Source organism: Eschscholzia californica, unplaced genomic scaffold (genome assembly GCF_041429995.1).
Source record: "Eschscholzia californica isolate CP2 unplaced genomic scaffold, dmEscCali1.0.p SCAF_1, whole genome shotgun sequence".
In the NCBI taxonomy this organism is placed as follows: Eukaryota; Viridiplantae; Streptophyta; class Magnoliopsida; order Ranunculales; family Papaveraceae; genus Eschscholzia; species Eschscholzia californica.
Genome location: NW_028238198.1, coordinates 1,472,651 through 1,491,425, shown reverse-complemented (window position 1 = coordinate 1,491,425; position 18,775 = coordinate 1,472,651). Strand labels below are relative to the sequence as shown.

General features: G+C 35.2%; 2 protein-coding genes across 2 annotated transcripts; both read right to left on the bottom strand.

The window, feature by feature from the left end:
• Nucleotides 1-69: 69 nt before the first annotated feature.
• LOC147563024 (Radical SAM superfamily protein) lies at nt 70-3,524 on the bottom strand. Its single transcript, XM_086633727.1, has 9 exons — nt 2,887-3,524; nt 2,726-2,787; nt 2,531-2,633; nt 2,277-2,374; nt 2,001-2,131; nt 1,759-1,867; nt 1,373-1,564; nt 1,148-1,284; nt 70-835 (listed from the first exon to the last, which is right to left on the bottom strand). Exons 1-9 carry the CDS (start codon nt 3,116-3,118, stop codon nt 559-561), a joined length of 1,341 nt encoding a protein of 446 aa, XP_086489853.1. The 5' UTR covers nt 3,119-3,524; the 3' UTR covers nt 70-558.
• A 3,411-nt stretch (nt 3,525-6,935) lies between these two features.
• LOC147563023 (transcription factor bHLH162-like) lies at nt 6,936-7,687 on the bottom strand. The gene is made up of 3 exons (XM_086654389.1): nt 7,538-7,687; nt 7,091-7,453; nt 6,936-7,007 (listed from the first exon to the last, which is right to left on the bottom strand). The coding sequence occupies exons 1-3, from the start codon at nt 7,676-7,678 to the stop codon at nt 6,936-6,938; spliced, it is 576 nt and encodes a 191-aa protein (XP_086510515.1). The 5' UTR covers nt 7,679-7,687.
• Between the last annotated feature and the right edge of the window lie 11,088 nt (nt 7,688-18,775).

The following is an 18,775-nucleotide window of genomic DNA, read 5'->3' as shown; positions in this document are numbered from 1 at the left end:
TATGTAATTGGGGACATGATTGAGCAAATAGTTGTCACCCACATGACTTTAATATAACATATAGTCTCATTTCATTTAAATACCCTTTATAAAATTAATACTGACAGTATGTATTTAAACATAACTTTAATATTTTATTACAAGGCTAAATTAAAATATATAATAATAACCTCAGGTTGACAATTGATGAAATAAAACACCAGATATCACCTTTAAGATTTTACATCCATGAAATTTTCTAATTAAATATTCTAATGACAATGATTTAACTTGTTCCTTAGTTGATATGAAATTATTTGTTTAATTTCTTCTCTGAAGCACGTTCGGTTGGTCATTTCCAACGAATTAGAATTAGAAAGCTTTTCATTTTTCATCTAGTCCACCATTGACACTAGTTAGAGAATGACAGAATAGAATGTAAACACAGTTTGAAATCACGGCTGTCCAACAGTTTTTTCGTTCTCGTTTACTCAGAGTTTAGCATACCTTCCAAATCAAAATGCTGCAGATAGCAAATAACAATGGGGGTAAGCCACCAACTTCACTGGAACTTGACCATTATAGAGCCAATTGGAATCGAGCAGGAACACGGAGACGAGGTGCTTCAATCTCCCCAGGCTTTCCGAGCTGACCACAGGCAGCCATCTTATCGTCCCCTCTGCTTGGCCGCCAAAAAACAACACACCCTGACTCTGCCAAAGCATTTCGAAACTCTATCATCTTTTCGTCAGTCGTTGGTTTAAACGGCGACCCTTTGTGAGGATTGAACGTAATGAGATTGATCTTGCAAGGAATATCTTGAACAAGATCAACTAGCCTCTTTGCGTCTTCCATGCTGCATTCAGAAAAGGGTATCAATTAAACACGACACGAGCAAGTATATCAAACATATTATCATGAAGATGACTTCTCCGGCCTAGGTTAGCACCTTGTCTTACATATCAGAGAGGCCTTCTCGGTGGCCTTAGCACCTACGTTGGCCAGGTCGAGAAGTCTGGCGTGATCTCCGTTAGGCCCATGGCAAGGAAAAACTATGTATCATGTGTAACTTGGTCATTCGACCTCAGTGGTGCCCAAGTCAAGGATAGTATGGTTGGTTTTGAGGTGTGACATCAAATAAGGAGAAAGACGAGCAGGTGTATCTGACCTGTCATTAACTCCAGCAAGCATCACATATTCAAATAACACCTTATAGTTGTTTTTTAATCGGAGTTCTTCCCGAAGAGTACCTAGAAGAAGTGCCAAGTTGTACTTCCTGTTGATTGGCATTATCCAGTTCCTGACCTGAAAAATAATGTCAGCAGACTTGCTTGTTCGTAATCTTTTAACAAATTCACGAAAACTGCATAATAGAATGCTAAGGAATAATAACCTCGTCGGTTGTTGCATTCAAGCTGACTGCCAAAGCACAGTTGGATTCACGAAGAAAGCGCTTGAGCTGAGGAACAAGCCCACTGGTAGAAACGGTAACTTTTCGAGGACTGAAATGAAGGCCTTGATCATCAACCATAATCGATGCAGCTTTTATGACATTATCAATATTGTGAAATGGTTCTCCCATCCCCTACAAAATCAAATACGTAGTTCATAGAAGGAAATAATCAAATTCTAAGCACTGCCTCTTACAAAATCGGAAAGTAAATCAAGACCCAAAAGACTATTATCACATCTGAAGTTCAGACGGTTGGCAACTATATATGATTCATCGACATGACAAGAATATATACATCGAAATTTTGGTATCAATTATATGCTCACCATAAAGACAACATTTGTAATAGATCCAACTTCGCTTGAGAGCAAACGCCGGGCATATACGGCTTGCTCTACTATCTCAGCTGCAGTTAAATTCCTCCTTAAACCCATCCTACAAAAATGAAAATGCAAAATGAGATTAGCTAGTCACTTTAACTTCAAACCTTCTTTTATAAAACCAAATTGTAACTTCAAAATTCAAATGTTTTTAGCTCCAAAGCATAAAGTTGAAGGGTTAAACTTGCCTTCCGGTGTAGCAAAACTGGCAATTCATGGCACAACCTACTTGACTTGAGACACAAACAGTAGTCCTTCCACTCTTACAAGGAATCACAACTGTTTCAATAACCGACCCATCTTCCAAATTGAACAAAATCTGCAACCACCCTGTGACTACCAACATCAATGAGAAGAATCTCATGCAACAAAGTTAATAAAAAAAAACCCACAATGCAATTCATAAGCTACCTATCTAGAACCTATACGACCAAGTAACACAAATAATTCATAGAAAAACAGACCTTTCGAGTTCCATCTGAAGCAGTGATAACTTCTTTCAAAGACAATGCTTTAAACTCAGCTAACTCCTCCAACATTTTTCTAAAATCCTTATTTAAACCTAATCATAAGAAAGAAAAAAAACCCAAGATTAGTAATTGTAACTTGATGATAAGATAGCTTAACAACAAGAAGTGAAATCACAAAATGACAGTATAAACAAGACCTACTTCATAAAGGAAATCAGAAATTTGAAATGGGTAGATAAAGTATTAACCTTCCAATTCATCACTAGAGTGAGCCCAAATGTTGTTTCCATACAAACGTTTCCATAGCATTAAAGCTTGACCAGGCCTATATCCATGTGATTGAGCCCATTTCTATCAACCAATTATATTCACCAATTAGGGCAAAAACAAGGCTACTAAAGAATATGATTATGATAAGTAAATAAACAACAAAAATTACCCACTTCAAGTTCAGTGTAATTCATGTTCTTCAAAAGCACTTTCGACCCCTTCTTAGAATTAAAACCTAAAAACACAAAAAAGGAACGAACTTTATTACTATCAGTAGAATAAATTTGTAAAATTTTGCAGAAACGAAATGAATTTAGATTGATAAAATAGTTACCAGTTTGGGAGTAATCTAAGGTAGTGCCTGAAATTGAAGGAGAAGAAGAAGCTTTGGTGGGAAGTGAAATTGAACGGAGAGAAGGTAAATTAGGGTTTATGATGGAAGGGAAAGAGGGAAGAGGGAGTAAAAAGGGAGATGGAGTGATGGAAGAGAGATTGAGTGGGTTCTTCTTCAGAACTAGGAAACAATTGGTTCCTGCTCGTCTCATCCACATACAACTTTGCTCCATTGGTAATTAAAAATTGAAAGCCCTCTCTCTTTCTCTCTCTAGGGTTTGGAGATAGAAATGTTGGAAGGAGGGAGAAGGATTAAGGAGTTGTTTGGTTTTAGAACCTTTTTGGTGGATAAATCCCCGGCCGGCTACACTGGCTTGTGTTGGTGAGTTCGGATCGCTTTGACGAGCACCAGTGTAGACTGGTTGCCAACATGTCGTGCCAACCGAGAGACATAGTGAGCCAACAAGCGAAACATGGCACACCACTGAGGTAAACTTGTTGTGCCAACAAGCGAAACATGGCACACCACTGTAGTGATAGATACTGACATGTCCACTCGTATTGGCCCGGCCAATGAGGCATCTACATGTGGAGGATTTGGTTCTCCTTCAAGTGTCTCGACATCAAAAACTGAAATTTGTCTACGGGTAATGTTCCCAACTTTTATGGTAACAGCTTAACCGGGGCCAGCTGAGACTGTGCGGCGACCACCCCCCGTAAGAAGCAGGTTTCTCACTAACTTAAGCAAGTGTGTTCTGTTGTGACCAGATAAAAATAAATTAGATATGGTTTGTTCACGCCTAAGGTCTAAGACATGTATTAAGTTTGTGGTCATCCAACTCAAAATCAATCGACAATGAGTGGAGAGGACCTATACTTTATATTCTTGGTTGCTAGTTACCCATTCTCCCATGTGGGACTATTCTCACACGCCCCCTCACGTGTGAGGTTCTTTGAGCCAAACACGTGTGTTTTTTTTCTTTACGGGTGACGTGGAGCACGTGTGGCTTTTAAACGTATCACGTGTGGGCCTAGCTCTGATACCATGTTAAGTTTGTGGCCATCCAACTCAAAACCAATTGGCAATGAGTGGAGATGACCTACACTTTATATTCTTGGTTGCTAGTTACCCATTCTCCCATGTGGGACTATTATCACAACATGATCGGGTTTCTAATGAGAAAATATAAAATGAATGAATTTAGTTTGCTTTGTTTATGTGTTAAATAGGTTTACTTTGTGTTTTTTTACGTTTAAATCTAAATTGGTTGAATCTGGATTGACGAGATCATTTACAAAGTTAAATATTTGTTTTCTAAATCTTAATGATGAAGTATGAATTAAAATTTTAACACGTATACCCCTATTTGATACTTTTAACCAAGAAAACTAATTTATATTTCTCATACTCCCTCTCTTGTCTGGAAAAAAAAAAAAAAAAAACTCTCCCTCTCTCTTTCTCCCTCTATCTTTCTCTAACCGAAGATTGCGATGGTTTAATCTCTCCCTCTATCCCTCCCTCTCTCTCTCTCTCTCACCGTAGATTAACAAAGTCAAACTATCGCCAAATTTGTTGAGGGTCATTTCTCTTTCTCTGACTGAAAATCGACAATATTAAGGATCCAGTGAGGGTTCAAACACGACGGCCTTCGCCAGAATCGACGAAATCTTACCGATCTTTCTGTTGTGGTGGTGGTTGTTTGTTGTCGGCGGTGGTCTCTCTAGACAACAAACACACATGTAATGATTCAATTTAGCTAAATTATGAGGATTTGCTTAGGCCACGACTTTGGGGAATAAAGAAAATTCTTCGGGGAATTAAGACTTTTCTTAAAACTAGTCAAATAAGATTGACTTTTTATGTTTCTTTTTATTGCTAAGGGCTTCTAATTTTAGAAGATGCTATAAAAAAGGCTCCTCCATCTCATTACCTCTCTCTGCCACTTCATCTTCTCGAAAATGTATTCTGTATTCCCCATAAAAATTTAGTCCCCGAAGAAGATAAAGTGGCAGAGAGCACAGATGAGATGGAGGAGAACTTTCAAAAAAATTTATTCTGTATTCCCCATAAAAATTTATTCCCGACGAATTTTCAAAAAAAATCTGGATTCCCTCGAGAATTTGTTCCCCGGAGAATTTTTTTTATTCCCAAAGCCGCGGCCTTTCTTTAATGTAGAATCTAAATTAACATCCTATTCGTATTTCAAATCTGGAAATAAAGGGAAAAGTAATAAAGTAATAAACTTTAGAATGGTCATCACATTTCTTTTTTTGTTGCAAAGAATGGTTATTACGCTTGTTTAGGAAATATAACCATATGACATATTGCATGACGTACAATGACAATGGTGTACACCAGTACATGCCACATGGACCAGTTTTATGACATGAAATAGGAATCGGACTTTTGTCTTAATTGACTGAAAGTCATCCTCTGATTTTTGACCAGAAGTTTTGAAGAGAAGTCAAAGTTGTCTTTTGTGGTTCCTTCAGAACACACCTCATTAGTAATTATGCATAATTTAGAGTTAATTGGCTAAACAACTAGTACTAGCTAGTTAAAAAAAAATTGACCAATGTCCCAAATAATCATGCTAAGTGATCATTCCAAACCAACAATTTTAATTTTATTTGTGTAGTATGCCTACATTGCTGGATTGTGTAGTCATTTCTTGAATTTAGTGAGGCTAAATGAAAGTGACGACTCACGACATTTGGTTTATGATGAACTATATCTTTGTTTGTTTAATGAGAGAGTAAACTTTTTTTTGTGTTGTTGTTGAACTAGAGAGTAAACTAATGGTGTGTTTGGATGGCGGAATCATGAATCCGCGGATTCATGATTCCACGGATTTACGAATCCAAGTAATATTTTTTGGTTTGTTTGGCAACTAAGAATCCTATGATTTATTATTATTTGAGTATTTTTAAACGTCTTTAGGAAAAAATATGATTTCTCAAAAAAAACAATGATTTAAAAAAAAATGATTTTGTAGAAGGAAATATTTTTTTTTGTTGATTTTAAGTTTGAAATTTAGGTTCATTAATCCAAAATCCTAGCAAATTCTAGGGGCTAGGGTGGGATTTTGGTCCAATTCAAAATTTGGAATTTCACGATTCCTACCAAACAGACCAAGGATTCATGATTCCTACCAAATTTCACTTTTGATAGGAATCCTACTTAGGAATCCTGCAACCAAACACACCATAAATAGAGAAAAAGAATTGGGCATGAATATATATTTGATCAAATGAATGATATTCCAAAAATTTGGAATTTCACATACAAGTTTTTGTTTTAACTTGGTTTCTTATGTATTTGATGACGTCAAATATATGCAACCCTCAGCATCTGATAGTTCAGTTGTTAGAGCACGTCCTCCGAAATTCTAGAGATCCAATGTTCGATTCCTACCGGAAGTGAAATCTATGGTGTACTAAATTTGACTTATTAAAAAGTATAAATGAAGTAGTTTAATTGGACTTTAGGCTTGTTCCTTTAAGGATTTAAATTAGACTATCGTAGTCAATTTCTAAAAAAAAATGCAACCATGTAATGCATGCGTGATTTTTTTTTCTATCAAAATTTAGTCGTTGATTTTTTCATTCTTGATTCTCATGTAACCTTACTTTTCACAACTAGAAAATTAATTATTCTAACATTTTGCACAAAACGACTAAAATATTTTCATTTTTGTGTCTACCAAAACTTCCACCCAAGACGAAATTCATTCCTTTTAGACAACTATGTACAAGAACTTAGAATGAGTTTCTAATTCACCACCTTTTGGAATTTTGAGAAAGTCACTTTCGAATAGAACAATTCGAAGTTTATTTGATAATATCTCTTAATTGTATGTAGTAAAAACATTTCATTGGTTATAGAGACAAATAGTACATAATATAATAGATTGGTAAGAAACCAATAACATTAGATTAATAGATATACATTTTTTTATATCATTATTTCCAAATGATCATCACTTAATAGACACCAAAGGTAGATAAACTTTTTCACTTCTTCATCTTCTAGCTCAAGATCAATATCACTTAAGGGTGTACTAACTCATTCAGCCTCTCACATACTCTTGAAGTTTCTACTCCAACTCTTGAGCTTCTAACCTGTCAAAAATATGATCAAAGTTGTAAATTTTCGGGCGGAAAGAATTAGTGGGCTAATTAAGTAGTGATTTTAAGTTAATCACCTGAGAGTGGATAGTATGGAAAACACAATCACCCACCATGGATGAGTTAACATTAACAACTTCAGCTCCTTCTTCTTCAAGAACAGTAATAACTTCACTTAACTCAAAATTTCTTATCAACCCAGTAACCAGAATCACATATAGAGAAGAACCACATTCTCGCACAACAAGAGTATTTGCTAATGATGATCTTAAATTATAACTAAGATCATCATTAATAGTAGTAGGTGTAGTATTATTATCAAAATGATTAGTACCCATGATCATTACTTGCTTCTTTCTCTTGAGTTCATCAATTTTCATTCTTAATTCCTTAATGTAACTAGTTACATGATCTAACTGATCTAGCCGCGTCATTGGCCCCTGAAAAAGATGTACCTAAGTTAAATACATAAAAAATAGACAGACGGACAGACAGATAGATACGAAGAAGAAGATAGGGAAAACCTTGGAGGAAGTGGGTTTATGAGTATGGGTGATAGGTAGAAGAGAAGCAAGCTCGAAGCATAGAGACTTCATGTGGGTTCTTCTACTCTTTTCAATAATCTTTCTATCTAGTTTATTTGATGAGGATGTTCCACTTTTCATCTTTTACTTATTGACTAGCTCTCTTTCTACAATATTGTAGGTAGTCTTATGTTTGGAAGGAGGATTCTATGTATATATAGGAGATAGAGAGAGAGTGAGAGTGAAAGGGTTTATAACTATTAGTTTAGCACCGACTTTAATCATTTCTATTCCAATTTTGGAAACTATAATCAATGACTTCACCCTTGTATGAACTCCTACAAAAGATCATCTATGTTCACTTATAAGACCATTCACTTTTCATTCCTAAAGTCAATGTGTAAAATAATATGACAAGGACACTATGGGGATATTCCAATTAATGTCAAATCTATTTTAACTCGGTAGATTTGTCATTTGCACTACTCACACTTTCATGGCCTACATATTAAAGTCCTTCCACAATCTTGAGTATTTAAGAAGCCACCCTTAAACAAGATCGTCCTTTTTAGTAGTTTTCTGCAAAATGTAATTGTATAGGACGATCTTTAAGTCATTGTACAACATCAACAATTTATCCATTGTCTCATTTTTTGTTGAAACATCCATTGTCTCAATTAACCATGTACGATTATCTCGTTAAATTTGAGTATAAAAGCCACTTCACACTAAATGTGCTTACATTATTTAAGTAAGCAATCATTTTTGTGTATGTTAGATATTTTTTTGTAGATCACGTGTGAGTTGGAAACTAGATTGAGAATGTTTTGAGTTCGTTTATTTTAAGTTCAATGTACTAGTACAAAGTTGTGAGGCATATGATACCTTATTTTTTGTTACTTTTAAGGTTCAAAGATACTCACCGCCCAAGATCTTTGTTTGGTTGAGAGGACAGGCAAAATGATGACGTGGCCTTAACTAACTGGTCAACTCATCTTTCTTTTTACATGGGTTGGCCAATTGAAACAGGTCAAATCACCATTCAGGTTGTAGTTGGCTTTAGGGGTGGGAATCGGGCGGGCGCGGACGGGCTCGGGCTACAAAGTGTCGGGCTCGGGCGGATCGGGCTCGGATAAGCCGAGCCGAGGTAGGGAGTCGGGCGGATCGGGCCGGACGAAACACGACATCTGAGTGCCCGTAGCCCGTCCGAGCCCGGCTGCCCGAGCGGGTTCCAACGGGCTCGGGCCGGACGGGCTCGGGTTATTTACTTAAGAAAAATATAAATTAATAATTACCCATATTTTATGAAAATAGGGTCTAAATGGAACCCTAGATTATGCTAGGGCCAATGAGACGATTCTCTCTCTCGGGTTTTTTTTAACCAGTTACTTAACCTTGAGTTGTCTAAAGTAGATGTAATACCAATAACTATTAACTTATTAAGGAGTCACAATATTTTCTATGAAGTGGATATTTATTGCCAATAAGAGATCTAATACTAGCATAAGGCAATTATCATTCAACAAAACTCAATTTCTAAAGTAAGGGTAAAGAAGATACAACTGTGGAAAGAGAATAAAGAGATCACTTGAAAAGATAGGTACAGAGGGAAACATATCATGATATTGAGGTCAAATTTGAATGCTAGACAAATATCAAACGCAATTTTCGGTCACAAATTGGAATTAACCTTGCCATTAAGGAGAACTCTTCATGTAGGCATAAGTAAACTCATAAGTCGTCATCCATCCATGAGAAAGAAAGAGAGAAAAAGAGAAAAAAAAAAAAAAAGTATAAAAGAAGAAGGGAAGAATCTCCAAAAACAAACTTATCTACATGGTCGTTAAAATGCCCACTTTAGCGGATAAGAAAAATAAAGGTGGTCATGAGACAATCACAAGAGATCTGTACAGAGTATGGAATGAAAAACCTTAAAACCCTATCTAAGAAGATAAGATGAAAATGCCCACATCATCTTATGATTCTTCAATCTTAACCCCCATGTAGATCGAAGAAGATAATGAAGAGGGCTACGATTTAGGGTTAGAGAGAAAGAGAGGATTTAGGGTTAGTTCATGGTTGATTCTAGGTTGGTGTTTTGGTTAGAGAGAAAGAGAGGTTTAAGGTTAGTTCATGGTTGATTCCAGGTTGGTGTTAGGGTTAGAGAGAAAGAGGCGAGTTAGAGAGAAAGAGGCGGAAGAGAGGAGAGAAAGAGGCGGAAGAGTTTAGGGTAGGTTTCTGGTTGTGATTGCTTTTATATTAGGTTTAGGTCTTAGGGTTACTATTACACGCGGGCTCGGGTAGCGGGCGTAATCGGGCTCGGGTATCGGGCGGACTTATCGGGCCGGGACTCGGATTGGAGTCCCTGTCCGAGCCCGGCCCTATAAGCCCGAGCCATCGGGCCGGGTAAGCCCGGCTCGGGTTGGCTACGGGTAGCGGTCTCTAACGGTCCGGGTCGAACGGGCCGGATCTCGGGGTCCCGGACCGTTTTCCCAGCCCTAGTTGGCTTGGAAGTTTCCCAAATAACATTTTTGAAGTAACAGAAGAAGGCTCAAGTGGTCAGGGCCCATGTTGGCATAAGGACACTCATTTGCACCACAAAAAATGACCAGCATGTGATGCATTTTCTCTCAAACAAACTTAGAGGGGGTTTGATTTTTAGCAGTTAGAAGTGGTACCACTTACTAAGTGATATCAATTGTAAGTGTTATGTCGTTTATTTTCCGTCAAATTTAAGTGCATGATTTATTTTATATCAATTCGAAGTAATATAAAAATGAGGAATTGTCTAGTTTAACCTTAAACTAATTAAATGTTAGCATTTTATATTAACTCATTAAGCTCGTGATAAGTTAGAAACGAACTAAGACTTATGAATACTTTGCGTCGAAAATCTAAATCGCAAACAATTAAGGATTAGGAGAAACGGGTTACGCTTCATCATGGATTTCAGGTGGTTCCATGATTAGTGAAAGAGGAGAGATGATAAGAATCTAGGGGAAAGATTTAGTCGAAAGATGAGTGATGAGAGGAAGAATCTTCGATAAACCCATACAAAAATTTTGTGTTTATCAATTTTTTGAGATTTTGTTTTCAGTTATGATTATATTGGTCGTTGTTATATTAGGTGAGGGATGAATTATTTTAGCACTTATAAAGTAAGTGCAAATAGATAAGTTCCAAATTGAAGTTTACTTTTTTACACTTACGTTGGCACCTTGTGACTTTCTATTATTAAGTGAAAAACAAACAACTTAAAATTATCGTCCGACACTTAATAGATGAAAATGCAAAATCAAACACTCTCTTGACGTTATGAACAAATTATGATTGAGGAGTTAGTTATACTTTTAGGGTCCGTTTGATACGTGTGAAAATGTGAGTAAGAAAGTCATTTTCTCAAGAAAATCCGTTTTCCGCTGTTTGGTTGGCCACTTAGGGTAAGAAAATCGATTTCTTAAGAAAAAAAAAAGTGTGCAAATGGTCTAATTTTTTTTCCCACCTTTTAGATGAGAAAGTTGATTTCTCACTCTCTCCCTCCTCCCATAACTCTCTCCTCCCGTAACTTTCACTTTTTATTTCTCTCCTACCGTAACTCTCTTTGTTCATCTATGTCCAATTAATAAATAAAATCAAATTAATAAGTAAGCTGAAATTCTAAAGGCACCCCCTTAAATTCAAAAGGCACTCCTTAAATGCCTAAAATTTATATATTGGTTAAAGGCCCAATTAATAAATAATACCTAATTAATAAACATTTGTCTAAAGGCACCCCCTTAAATTCTAAAGGCACCCTTAAATGCTTAAAATTTATATATTGATTAAAGGCCCAATTAATAAATAAAACCTAATTAATAAACATTTGTCTAAAGGCACCCCTTAAATTTTAAAGACACCTCTTAAACTCTTAAGCCACCCCTTAAATCCCTAACATTTATATATTGGTTAAATGCCCCATTAATAAATAAAACATAATTAATATACATTTTTCTAAAGGCACCCTTTTTTCTCACCTTCTTTCCTCACCTCTTATCAAACACCTAAAATTTGACTTTGGAGTAAGAAATCTCTTTTCTTTCCAATGGGAAAGAAAGTCGTTTTCTTACCCACATATTTTCTCGCGTATCAAACGAACCCTTAAGGTTATTTCGTTTTTGGCCCTTAATTTGTGATCAAGTTCATTTTTGGTTCCTTGTTTTTCTTAAATTCAAAATTAATTTTTTTTCAAAACCGTCAGTTAACTTTATCGGTTAACAATTTTGTTTCTGTAAATTGTCTTCTTTTAACAATCAATTCACACTTAACTTTTCTATCTTCTAATAATCAATTTTTTAAGGTTGTTTGCAGTTGGCAGATCGATCGGCCATCGACGATTACTTTTCAGATTTAGGAGAAGAGTTAAAATGAGAATTGATTGTTAGAAGCTGGACAATTGGAGTATAAAAACAAAATAATCAGCAATTAAAGTTAACTAGGTTTTAAAAAGGATGATCGACTTTTAAATTGGAAGTCAGTTTTGAATTTACCATAAATAAGAATTCAAAAACTTTGAGGATGGGTATTTGGTCCTAGTTTTTTTTTTTTTTTGGAAACCGACTAACATGACCTGGCCTATAGTCCAACTAGATAATGGCCTAAAGCCCTACTACACTACATTATTTATACCCTAATAATCCCAATTCAAATAATCTAAGATTCCACCTTCTCTAGGATTCGAAAATGGGACCTCCAGGGATTTCTGGAGTTTATGTCAACACCTTAGAACCACTTGGGCTACCAACTGTTGACGGTCCTAGGTAAATGTAGTTTATAACAAGTAATGCCAAAAAGAAAAAGCAACTCAACAAAATAATTTTTTCTTAAATGAAAAAAATTATCACTGTCATGACATTAATGCAATTATCCCGATAACAACTATTCATTATATGGATGAGTCAAATAGTGTTCTGCCCTTCAATTTTGTAGGTCCTTTTTATGGACCACATTGTGGCAAATGGTAGCTTAAATGTGTTTTCTACAACTAAAGGTTGCTGCTTTTTGAATAAACGGTAATTTAAATGTGTTTTTTTCTTTTAAATGATTGATATTCTGCGGTTGACTTAATTTTTTCCGCCTGCTTTTACAATTAGTTTCACGGTACTAGTGAACTTCATTTTTTTTGTCAATTGAAAGAATGTAAAGACAACATAAAGTAATGAACATCAACCGCATTGAACGAAATACATTATGTATTTTCAATTTATGGTGCGTTTGGATGACGAAATCATGAATCCGTGGATTCGTGAGTCCTTGGGATTTATGATTCCACATATTCATGAATCCAAGTAATACTTTTTGGTTTGTTTGACAACTCATAAGAATTATATGATTTGTTATTATTTGGGTATTTATAAACACTTCTTTAGAAAAAACGGTTGTCGGAAAAATCGGATTTTGAAGAAAAAAATGATTTTCGAGACGAAAAATTATTTTTGAAAAAAAAATAATGATTTTTGAAAAATAATTATTTTGTAGAAGGAAATATTTTTTTGTTGATTTTAAGTTTGAAATTTAGGTTTATTAATCCAAAATCCTAGGGGGTAGGGTGAGATTTTGGCCAATACAAATTTTGGAATTAGGAATCCTTAGAATTCAAGAGTCCTAGGATTCTTGGTAGCCAAATAGACCAAGGATTCATGATTCCTACCAAATCTCACTTTTGATAGGAATCCTGCAACCAAACACACCATTAATTTTAATATGATGCCTGTCAAGGGTAAAGTTATGACTTATATTATAATAAATGAATAAAATTTCCACGATAAAGTTTTGATTTCTAAGTTAACGAAAAGAAACTTCAACAAAAAGAAAAGTTAACGAAAAGAAAAAATATCGGCCAAGTCATAGGTAGTGGATATTGATTTGTAATCTGACGGGGACAATTTTTTATTAGGATGGGTTAATTCCATTTTGGCTCCAATTTTGTGAGCAATTCACCGTTTTGATCTCATATTTGTGTGGCAGTTCGATTTGACCTTTAATAATAAATTTTTAAGTCGAAAGTGAAGAGGAGAGAGAAATGAGGTGAAGTGGAAGTAAAATAGAGAAGTGATGTGACCTTTTTTTTTGTTACATTTAAGGTTAGATAACAAAGATACTCACCGCCCAACATCTTTGTCTCGTTGAAAGAACAGACGACGTGGTCGTAACTAACTGGTCAACTTATTTTTCTTTTTACATGGGTTGGCCAATTGGAACGGGTCAAATCACCATTCAGGTTGTAGTTGCCTTCAAAGTTTCCAAGTAACATTTTCGAAGTAAAAGAAGAAGGCTAGAGTGGTATAGGCCCATCGTTGGCACAGGGACACTCATTTGTACCACAAAAAACAACCAGCATATATACATATATGATACATTTTCTCTCAAATAAGTTTGGCCAGCGTTTTGGGGAAAGCTAAATAATTTCCGGGGTGTGAAATTTTAAAGGGAATATGTAGAAATTTAGAAATTTTCCGGGGAAATAAATTTTAAGGGGAAATAAAGAAAATCACTCCACCTCACCTCACTCTCTCTCCACCTCACCTCTTTATCTTCTCCTATTAGGTCGCCGTCGCCGGAGTTTCTAGAGAGAGAGAGAGTGAAATTTTTTTTTTTTTTTTTTTTATGGTCGCCGGCCGGAAAATTTTTCCGGCAGGCGACCTAATCGGAGAAGATAGAGGTGAGGTGGAGAGAGAGAGTGAGGTGAGGTGGAGAGAGAGAGAGAGAGATGAGGTGGAGAAGTATTTTGCTTTCCCCTAAATAAAATTGTCAAACAAAATTGACCAATTTTTTACCAAGTCTTCACACCCCGGAAACTATTTAGCTTTCCCCAAAGCGCTGGCCATAAGTTTAGACGGGGTTTGATTTTTTACTACTTAGAAATGTTACCACTTATTAAGTGATATCTATTGTGAGTGTTATGTGGTTTATTTTCTATCAAATCTAAGTGCATACCCTTTCTTGGTGGTCGAGCAACCCTTTTTTTTTATTATATTACGATTTTCGTTTCCCGATTCAATGGCCTATCAATATTTCATTGAAAAATCAATGTGTCGGGTCAGAGAGGAATCAAATGCTTCTATAAGCCCTATCAATATTTCATTGAAAAATCAATGTGTCGGGCCAGAGAGGAATCAAATGCTTCTATAAGGATGGGTGCTCCAAATGGTCGAAATGCTGCAGGGAAGGAACTTACTCATAGGGGGATTGACTTCTTTCTTCATGAATTATTTTGGAGAAGCCTGCCTCGAGCGATGATTACAATATCAGGCAACCCCGTCATATATTTGATCTCACCCAGATATGTTTGCAAGTGATATAATTGTCTTTTCAACATTGCTGCATCTCGTTTCGGAAGGTGGTTGAGTCATCCCGTCTTTTGTTCCGCTCTCAAATCCCTGAACTTATCTAGAAGATTCTATAGTGATCCACTGGAATCTCCCTGCGGGATTTGCCACTGTTCCGACTTAGCCGCCAGGACGATTTTGTTTTTATATCAATTCTAAGTAATATAGAATGGAGCAATTGTCTATTTTAAACTTAAACTAATTAAATGTTGCATTTTATACTAGCTCATTAAGCCCATGATAAGTTAGAAAAGAACTAAGACTTATGAATACTTTGCGTAGAAAATCTAAATGGCAGACAATAAAGAATTAGGAGAAACCGGTTATGTTTCGTCATGAATTTCGGGTGGTTTCAGAATTAGTGAAAGATGAGAGATGATAAGAATCTAGGGGAAATATTTAGGTGAAAGATGAATGAAGAAGAAGAATCTTTGTTAAACCCATAATAAGTTTTGTGTTTATCAATTATTTAAGATTTTGTTTCCAGTCGTGATTTTATTAGTTTGGTTATATTAGGTGAGTGACAATATGTACTCCGTATCATTTTAGCACTTACAAGTAAGTGCAAAAAGATAAGCTCCAAGTTGGATTTTAACTTTTCTACCACCTTGATTAAGTGAAAAACAAACAATCTAAAATTGTCGTCCCACACTTAATAGATGAAAATCACTTAATAAGTGCAAAATCAAACACCCTCTAGTGTTTTACCACCCCTCGTTCTCGAGATTTCACATTTATGTGCATCTTATAGATAGGTGTACATAAAGTGTAACATAATTTAGTTTAAAATTTTAAGGTTATTTCTTTTTTTACCTCTAATTTGTGATCAATTTCATTTTTGACTCCCCTATTTTTCATAAATTCAAAATTGATTATTTTTTCTTCTAAACAGTAAATTGATTTTAACGATTAACAATTTCGTTTCTGTAAATTGTCTTCTTCTAACAATCAATTCACACTTATGTTTTCTCTCTTCTTTCAATAATCAATTTATAAAGGTCTTTAGTAGTTGGTCAATCAATAAGTCGTCGACGACTACTTTTCAGATTTAGGAGAAGAGATAAATGAGAATTGATTGGTTGAAGCATGACAATTATGAAAACAAGATAGTTAGCAATTGAAGCTAACTAGGTTTTATAAAAGATGATAAATTTTAAATTAGAAGTCAATTTTGAATTTACAAGGCCAAAAACAAAATTAGTTACATATTAGGGAGTCAAAATAAAAATAATCCTACCCTTTAAAAAGACAATTATTTTCACCCTTGAATAGGTATTTGGTTCTCCCTAGTAATGCCAAAAAGAAAACAACAACTCAACGAAATAGAATTTTCTTAAATAAAATTATCACTATATATCATGGCATTGATGATGCAATTATCCCGATAACAACTATTCATTATATGGATGAGTCAAATAGTGTTCTGCCCTTCAATTGTTTAGGTCCTTCTTGTGGACCACATTGTGGCAAATGGTAGCTTAAATGTGTTTTCTACAACTAAAGGTTGCCCCTCTTGGAATAAATGGAGTAATTTAAATGTGTTTTTTCCTTTAAAAGATCCATATTTTTGCGGCCTAGTTCTGCAACTAGTTTCACGATGTTAGTGAACCTCGTTTCTTTTTGTTGTCAATTTTAAGAATGTAAAGACAACATAAAGTAATGAACATCAACAACATGCACGGAACACATTATGTACTTCTAATTTGATATTAGTATGATGCCCGTTTACCCACAGCATCTATTATAATATAGGGGAAAGTAGTGACAGTTATATTAAAAGGGAAATTTTGTATGCACTCACTATTTTTGTTATTTACACTCAAAGCTAAGGTAGTTTTTGTTAAAGTGAAAGGAGGTGTGATTGCGGTAGGTAGAAATGGCAAGTGTATATAACATTTCTAATATTATAAAACGTGAACAGAATTTCCACGATAAAGTTTCAACTTCTAAATTGACTAAGGACCGTTTCATACGTGTACAAATGTGAGTAAGAACGTCGTTTTTACAGGAAAATCAGTTTTCTGTTGTTTGGTTGGCCACTTTGAGTAATAAAATAAGAAGAAAAAAAGTGCGCAAATGATCTAATTTTTTTCCCCACCTACAACATGAGAATTCCTTTTCTTTCCCACCTCTTGTTTTTTGTCTCTCTCTCTCTTTCTTAGGACTCTAACAAACACTTTAATTTGAATTTCTAATGTGAAAGAAAGTTGTTTTCTGACCCATAAGAAAAAGACTGATTTTCTTACTCAGACATTCTAACGAATCAAACAGACCTTAAAAGAAAAGATATGGGCCGAGTAATAAGTGGATATTGACTTAAACTAATGAAAAGATACCCTAGTTTCATGGATATAATCTTCATAACATTATGGTTTTATGGAAGGTACGACGCGAAATAGTGTTCCAAAGGCAGAAACTGAACATTACATCTCTCATACAAAGAATCTTGGCGTTCATTCAAATTATCCAAACCCAGAGCACGAAAAATATGAGCAAACAACAGGTTAAAGACAAATGGAAACCACCACCTGCAAACTATATTAAGATAAACTTCGATGTCTCCTTTACAGACGTTAAAAAGCAAGCAGCTATAGGATACACAGCGTATAACTCTTCAGGAGATTGCCTCGTCAGAAACGCTCAAGTACTGAGAATAAGAACAATGGACGAAGGAGAAGCTAGAACAGCGCTCGCTGGAATCCAATGGGCAAGGGAGAGAACCCTCACCAAAGTTATTCTAGAAGGAGACTCAAAGAAAATTATAGACGCTCTGAAAGGAAGAAATTCAGAACACCATTGGACAGCGAAGGTTCCAATAGACCAATTGATGAACAGTCGAAAACATTTTCACGAGTTGAATTTTAACCTCATAGAAAGAGATGCAAACAATATAACGGATAGATGAGTTAAATTAGCTTGGAAAACAGGTCAATCTATCCATGTGGATGAGATACATCCTGATGATCATTAAGTTGTAATGAACATTAATGTTATTTAATAGATTGATGATTACCTCAAAAAAAAAAAACTAATGAAAAGATAGTCTTTTACATTACTATGAAGAGTAAATTTCGTTTTGATCTCATAATTGCCTGGCAGCTCGATTTGATTCCTAAGAATAATATTCTTAAATTTTTTCTAAAAGTGAAGGCCAAAATGGAAAAAGAAAAAGAAGACTTTTTTCTTTTACGTTTAGGTGGTTGGCCAAAATTTTTGCCGACTGATAGTTTTATGCCAGAGGTGAGGCGAAGCAGAGGAAATGAGATGGAAGAGAGGAGAAATAGAGAAGCGATGTAACTTTTATGTTTTTAATTTGTTTGGTCTTTGAGACCAAATCGAACTGCCGAACACTTATAGAGCCAAAACAGCGAATTGATCACAAATTCGTAGCCAATACAGAGTCAACTCTATTATAAATGAAGAAGCCTAGTTTAGTCATATTCGAAGTTACCTTGTTGAAGATTGATAGCAGTTACTAAACTATAAGTCCGTCAATTTTTTGTTGGGAGTTTGGTTTGAATCAGATCTAATTTCTCAATTCTTGTTCATAGATTTATAAGGCAAAAGGGATATACCACGCAGGCGCAGTAGAAACTAAGTATAAGCTAAATTCCCTCAAAAATCTCAAAAAAAAGATAGAAGTAAAATCAATGAAAAAAAAAATCAAGAACATGGTTTTATTTTTTCGCAATATTTTTCGCAAATTCAATTATGTTAACAGTTGGCTTCAGACTACTACTCTTCTATGAAGTTCATGAATGCACAAAGTAGTTTTATATCTCAAAAGTCAAGTAATGAAGAAACCAAGGAGAAAAACACCCATACCACATATTTGGTCAGAGAAAGATAACCGAGCAGAGATAAAACGGAGTTA

Coding starts and splice junctions, on each gene's coding strand:
- LOC147563024 (XM_086633727.1), bottom strand. CDS start 3,118: ATGGAGCAAAGTTGTATGTGGATGAGACGAGCAGGAACCAATTGTTTC. Junction 2,788..2,886: donor CTTAGATTACTCCCAAACTG/GTAACTATTTTA, acceptor TTGTGTTTTTAG/GTTTTAATTCTAAGAAGGGG. Junction 1,565..1,758: donor TTACAAATGTTGTCTTTATG/GTGAGCATATAA, acceptor TTGATTTTGTAG/GGGATGGGAGAACCATTTCA.
- LOC147563023 (XM_086654389.1), bottom strand. CDS start 7,678: ATGAAAAGTGGAACATCCTCATCAAATAAACTAGATAGAAAGATTATT. Junction 7,454..7,537: donor ATAAACCCACTTCCTCCAAG/GTTTTCCCTATC, acceptor CATCTTTTTCAG/GGGCCAATGACGCGGCTAGA. Junction 7,008..7,090: donor TCCATACTATCCACTCTCAG/GTGATTAACTTA, acceptor TATTTTTGACAG/GTTAGAAGCTCAAGAGTTGG.